The sequence below is a fragment of the Rhagoletis zephyria genome, unplaced genomic scaffold (assembly GCF_001687245.7).
Source record: "Rhagoletis zephyria isolate East Lansing unplaced genomic scaffold, Rhagoletis_zephyria_1.1 Rzeph_scaffold_00545, whole genome shotgun sequence".
Taxonomy (NCBI): domain Eukaryota; kingdom Metazoa; phylum Arthropoda; class Insecta; order Diptera; family Tephritidae; genus Rhagoletis; species Rhagoletis zephyria.
This window is the reverse complement of record NW_016157629.1, coordinates 74,163-80,970: the sequence shown is the minus strand read 5'-3', so window position 1 is coordinate 80,970 and position 6,808 is coordinate 74,163. Positions and strand designations below refer to the sequence as shown.

The window sequence follows — 6,808 nt, the reverse complement described above, 5'->3', positions numbered from 1 at the left end:
GACAGACGGACGGACAGACAGACATGGCTTAATCGATTTCTTTTTTCATCCTGATCATTTATGTATACATTTGTCTATATCTATCTCGATTCGTTTTGGCTGTTACAAACAACCGTTATGTGAACAAAATTAATATACCCTTGTGCACAAGTGCGCTCGGGTATAAAAAGGTTAGCTCGTTAGTTCTCTATACAACAAGCGGAGGAAAGTATATGCAGCAATTCAGACGAAATTCCTTTTACTTACATACATATATGTACCTACATATGTATATGTATATTACAAATTCTCAATTAGGAAACAACCAACATCCACAAAATGGTTACTTTGGACACTGGTGATAGGGTCGATACGAGTTATATTTGTAATTCTGGACACTGACGACACTGGACACTGTTAACAACTGGAAAAGTTTAAGATGACCGGCGCTAGTGCCACTAGCTACGTAGGAAACCCACTTCTACGAAACTAATCAAAATCAAAATAATCTTACCTTTCGTACCCGTGAACTAGACGGCGGTGTTTCTGCCGCTGTGGAGCTTTCTTCGTCAATAACTACAAGCTCCTCGGGTATGCTTCCAATTGTTCTAAAACAAATATAATAAATACACTTTTAAAACAGTATTTTTTAGCTTACAAATAAATGTACATGTACTTACGTTCTGGTGCTTGTAACATTGTCCAGGAAAGACATCGCCTCCAAATACCTCCACTTACGCCGAGGAGTTTCAGCACCGCTTCCTGATGTGGACAGCTCCATTCTTTTGCAGCGTTTATAGCAGTCTCGCAGCCCCTTCCACCGCTTTTTGCACATTGCCTCTATAAATTAACTTAACAATTAAGATAAACAAATTATACCTAAATTTTTAGTACCTACCGTCTAAATGAACATTTGAAGCGACCTCCCTCCAGGCGAAGTCCTTCTTTCGCAGATTTTTATAATCTTCCAGGCCCAAATCGTATATTACTGGGCGCTGGCGCACTTCCTCAATTAAAATTTCATCAATTTCCATTGGTAAAACTTTAAAATGCTTAATAAAAAGAGCTTGTAAGAATTAGACGCGCGCGAAACAAAACAAATTGCAAAGCCAAATGACAATTTGCCCGAAGAAGAAGAAGACAAGCCTTTGTCGTCTGTCAAAATAGAAATAGATGTAATCTGGCTACATTTTTGGCTAGTCGCAAGGTTGCCGTGTCGTCGCCAAAATAATTATCTACATAAGAATACGTGGAAAAATAATTTGACAGCTGTGGTTCGTAGCTCGTCGATTTCAATGTGTTCCGCACTTATCAAAAAATTGCTGTTATAATTTTTTTTAACAAAAATTCTAAAAAACCTTCTATACAACAAAATTAAATTCTCTACATATTTGTATTTAACCATTTTTTACGAAAACTGCAAAATAAGCTTGCAAGTCGCAGAAAACCAAAAAAAAACTTTAATTCAAGATGGCGAAATGTTGCCAAATGAAATTTAGGCGCAAGACTGCGGATCCATGATCTTCGTGTTCGACTAGCACTCCAGATCTTTGCTCTGTCTGGCCGCCGCGTGCAAAATGACATACTTATTCCTTTTACGGGGCTGCAATGGCAAGTAAATTTTTCCTAAAAACTAAGGAATTGTGTTTTCCTTAAACTGAGTCAAATCGTTGACTCATATTAAGGCAGCCATGTCGTTGGAGCCATTTCAAGGTAATATTTACTTAGAATAATATTTTTTTCCCTAGCATCAAGGAATGTTTTTTCTGAGTGCGTAAAGTGCTCATAAAGTCTTAGGGCCCATTGTTCAATGTCTGGTTAACACAAATCGGAAGTAGAAGCTCCGGTTAAATACAACGGCTACTTTATCGCTCACATGTGAAATGCATGAAGTCGTAATCGTCGATACGCTGAAAATAAAATTTCGTAAAAGTGCTACGAAGAACTTTCGTAGTCTTGGTTTTTGTACAATGTACGAAACTTTCGTTCATAATGCGAACACATTTTTCCCAACGAAACAAGATTTTACGAACCACACGTAAATATAACGAAAGGACTTTCGTAAGGCATTTTTTCAGTACAATTTACGAAATCTTACGTTTATTTTACGAAACACATTCGTAAAGCACTGAACAAATCTCTGTACGAATAATTTTGTATATTGTAGGAAGGCATTCGTAATATTTATGTATGGTTTTAAAATTTTCGAAATTTTCAATTCTGTATTCGTACAATTTAGTTAATACTTTCGTACAAAGTTCTAATGCAGAAACATGTTTTTTAAATTCGTACAACATACGAATATTTTCGTACAATATAATGAATTACCGCAGTTTAATATTTCATCATGTTTTTATGTATCGCGTGTCATTGCGGAATTACTTGTTGGCTGCTGTGAGAAGTATAATATAATTTTAAACGTTTTAAAAAGGGATTTGCTGGATAAAACTACAATTCAAAATTAAATACTAAAGCTGTGGATATACTATGCTTTTAAGCATACAATAGTGGTATTCACCAAAGTAAGCAAGAGGCCCAGCAGTCTGGCAAAAGAGCAGATGAGCGCAAGCAACGAATGTTGACAATGTTGTTTTTAACATCGCCTACGCTGCGTCTTGCGATCAGTGATCGGGCTTAAAAAAAAATTGTGTGGTAGAATCTGGAAAAAAATATGGTAGATTTAAAAAAAAATGTGGTAGAGCTCATGTTTTGGATCAAACTTATACAAAAATTAAAAATACTCTGCAAGGTTTCAGATAAATTGCAAACATTTTAATTAGAATAAAAAAAAATAATAATTTTTGTATAATAAAGTACAGGATTGAAGTTGTTAAAAATTGCGTTGAGCTTTGGCAATTTTTTTTTTCTTGAACGTATAAAGCAGTTCCTTCCATATCAAGATATTTTTCCAACATATTTTGAAAGATCACGATGTAGCGAACAAATGTGGCACGTTCCAGAAGCCGCTACTTGGGATTTGCCGATTTTGACAATTCTCAAGTAAAGGTAAACAACGCTTTAGAAGCTTTTAATGCACTGAAATTTGCTTACGCTTTCACAAAAATCGCCGTTTTTTAACATTTTCGCTATTAGTTATTTTTANTTCCAACATATTTTGAAAGATCACGATGTAGCGAACAAATGTGGCACGTTCCAGAAGCCGCTACTTGGGATTTGCCGATTTTGACAATTCTCAAGTAAAGGTAAACAACGCTTTAGAAGCTTTTAATGCACTGAAATTTGCTTACGCTTTCACAAAAATCGCCGTTTTTTAACATTTTCGCTATTAGTTATTTTTAGAAATCATATATTTTGCAATTTAACATAAAGCCACGATTCCTGTCGAAAAATTTAATATTGAGAAAATTTAATATTTTACAATTTATTTTATAATCCCATTCTGACTGTTATTAGCAGGGAATGGATTTTTAGGACCTAAAAACCTATAAAAAAGGCAAAATAAAATAAGGAAATAGGCTGGAAAAGGCAAAATAAAATAGTGAAAAAGGCAGGAAAAGGCATTAGGTGTTGCAAAAAAGGCCAAAAAAGGCAAAACAAAATAGCGAAAAAGGCAGGAAAAGGCACTAAAAAACGACAGAAAATACAAAGAACAATCAAAAAATACATTTATTTTAGAAATGTTTATATTACAAGTAAAAAGCGAAAAACTATGAACTAGTTTCATTATATGAAAAATTTGTACTTTGAATCTTTGACTATTTTATCCTTTCGAGTTTCTAACTAATAAAACTTTAATCTGTATAGTTGTAGTAACATTGAACCACAAGATGCATTTTGAAGTTTTCTGGCAGCATTTTCATTCGATTTTCGCGAAGAAAAGCCTTGAATGTACTAAATGTGCGCTCGACGTAAGTTGATACAAGTGGAGCCCAATTTAAATATGGAACGTTTGAAACGTTCATATTATCAGGAATAAGGGCGTTTTCCTCGCCCTTTACGCTTAACGCTTCTATAAGCCGCATGGGCATGTGTATATTTTTTAATCTTTAAAAAAAAAAATTGTAAATGCTATCGCTTTTTTAAAGGTAGAAAAGGCAAGAAAAGGCAAATATCTTGAAAAAGGCAAAAAAAGGCAACATCAAATGTGTATATATGGAATCAGGGAAAGCTAAATCGTGGACATTCTTAATCGAATATACTCTAACTCTTTAGCAGAAAAAAGGCAATTTCCATAAAATCCGTTCCCTGGTTAATAGTGTTTAGTGTTGGACAATTTTTGCTCTTAAAATTAAGAAAATTATGTCGAGCAAGAATAAAACTACACAAGAATGCGAATATGTGGTAGATTTCAGACCTTGTGTGGTAGATGCTCAAAAAGTGGCAGATCTACCACAATGTGGTAGAAGTCCGATCACTGCTTGCGATACAATGTGGGGGACTTGATAAAGTTTTGTTGAGTCTCAGAGTTTAACACTTTGCAACAATATACTTTATTGAATGAAGCCTAAGCAATAAAAAAATATATAATATAGAGCCTATTCGTATACATATGAATAAAATACTTAAGTTTTATTACAGGTAAAATAACCTTTTTTTATTAATTTAAAACAACAGTGTAGTCAGAAAATTTTGGTAATATTTATTATTTACGACAGTTATACTTGTAATATCTGAACTTCTTTCGTAGAATGTATGATTGCTTTAATTATTAACACTATAAAAAACATAACTCAAATTATAGCACAACACTTTCATTATATTTTAATCATTAATGTTCAGCGTTTTTGCAAAACATTTTGTTAAACAAAAACGCTTAAAATTAACGATAAAAACAAAATCAAAGTGTTGTGTTATAATTCGTAATATATTTTTCAGTGTGGAGAATGAAAGCAATCGCACATTCTACAAAACAAGCGCAGATTTTACAAAAATAATTTAGGCGGGGGGCTATACAACAAAATTTCAAAACCAATAACTTACTTACTAAAAAATTGTTTATTATAGCTTAAAAATATTGTGACCAAAAGAGGTCAAGGCCAGGTAATGTACAAAAACACATAAACACAAGTTCACAAAGGTTGTTATAAAACTATTGTTAGATTAAAACACTAAGGTTAAGGGTAGAAAACGTACTGACGCTGGTTGCCCCGAGCTCCTTCATTTATAGTAATTCCTTATCTTAATTCATGTATATAACACATACGTACTTAGCTGTGTCATATACATATCCTAATCTACGGCACATAACAGTAATATGTATGAGTCAGTGGGATCGTCGGTTCACATCCTACTGAAAGAAGTCTGATGAGGAAATGTGTTGATTTCCAAAATAGCTATCACTTCTACCATTTTTTTAAATAATTTTTGCTTTTCCACAATAAGTTTTTCATTAAAAACGGCCTCAAGCTCAATAAAAATTTTTGAATATAATTGTTATAAGGCCATAAAATAACAAAAACAGTTTTTATTTATTGTTTAATAAAACAGACTCCCCGAGGAAGACGCAAAGCGTCGAAACGCGTAGGAGGGAAGGAAGAATTTTTACTTTCGTTTCTCTTTTTCACCTGCCGAAGTAGCTCCATAACCCAGCAAACCGTTGTGTTCCCTTTGTCTGCTTTTGTTGTGATCACATTGTTCGCCTTTAGTGTTTGTTTTAGAACCCTGATTGTTTTGTTTTCGTTATCCTACTTTCTTTTGTCATTGGATTTATCATACTCCTACCCTGTCGGAAACACAAGCAACCAAAAAAGAGATGATAATGCTCCCTTATTATAGTAAGGAATTTTTTATATATCATTTAAATACAAATAATACATTTTGAATACTTATCCAAGTTCTGTTTCTCTCGTGTAACCACCACGCATATATCGAACTGCATAGTACCAAAATAAAGCAATACAAATGTATGTAGATACTCCTTTTCTGCGTAACTACTACTTCATAAATTTTTTTGGTTTCTTTTCAAATATATTTATATATATGGGGCAATTCACGTCAAATGTCCCAGCGCGCTGAGCGGTGCAAAACAAGATACTTTTCGACTAGCTGGGAAGCGAAAACTGTGATATCTATAGATTTGTATACGGGCTATACGATGGTACTATGCGTGTTTAACTGTCAATGTATATTCAGAGTCACATAGAACATAGAAAATATACAAATTCTTAAGGCTGATTCACATACAACTTTCTTCGCTTTGCTTGATAGTTCTTTGCTTTGACGTATAAGATCGATGTAGCATATGCATGTGTATGCTCACATAAAAAACGTTTGAAGCAAAGCAAAGCAAAACGAAGCAAAATCTTGGGCAACTCTCAACTTTTGCCCGCTTTGGCAATTAGCTGTCTACATTTGTCTTTTCTTGTGCGCTTGCATTTGCATTTAATGACAAAAATAGAGTAAATAGGAATTTTAATTGCTATTATTGTATATTATTATATTGCTATCTATTTTACAGATAAAAAATATGGAGGAAAAGGAGAACGCAAAAGCTGTCAAAGCGTTTATTGTAGCATACCTTCTGCGTTTCGCGCTTTGTTGTCAAAGTTTGAACTGTCAAGCAAAGCGAGGAAAGTTTTATGTGAATGGCCCTTTAAAATCAATACTTTTCCGTTCAAATTTGAAACTCGTTCCACAAAAAAAAATTTATTTCACAAGAGTTTAACTATGCTGGTTTAAACTTTTGTTAACTTGGCGTTTTGAATATGAAAACCAATAGTTAAACTCTTATCAGTGGTGAATTTTGCCCTTAGTGACTACAGAAAAAAAAGGCTACTGCTAGAGGCCATACGATTGAGAAGAGAGGGGAAGTTGCTGTCTGTATTTACGTTGCGAGGTGTTGTTTATGTCAGAGCTGACAAAGGTTCGT

At 33.8% G+C, this 6,808-nt stretch overlaps 1 protein-coding gene and 1 pseudogene across 1 annotated transcript; one reads left to right on the top strand and one right to left on the bottom strand.

Annotated features, from left to right (window-relative positions):
- Window positions 1–341, top strand: part of LOC108360243 (putative nuclease HARBI1) — a 3,366-nt pseudogene extending 3,025 nt beyond the window's left edge.
- LOC108360248 (transcription factor Adf-1-like) lies at window positions 182–1,155 on the bottom strand. Its single transcript, XM_017612461.1, has 3 exons — window positions 878–1,155; window positions 660–819; window positions 182–587 (listed from the first exon to the last, which is right to left on the bottom strand). Exons 1-3 carry the CDS (start codon window positions 1,011–1,013, stop codon window positions 479–481), a joined length of 405 nt encoding a protein of 134 aa, XP_017467950.1. The 5' UTR covers window positions 1,014–1,155; the 3' UTR covers window positions 182–478.
- Window positions 1,156–6,808: the final 5,653 nt, after the last annotated feature.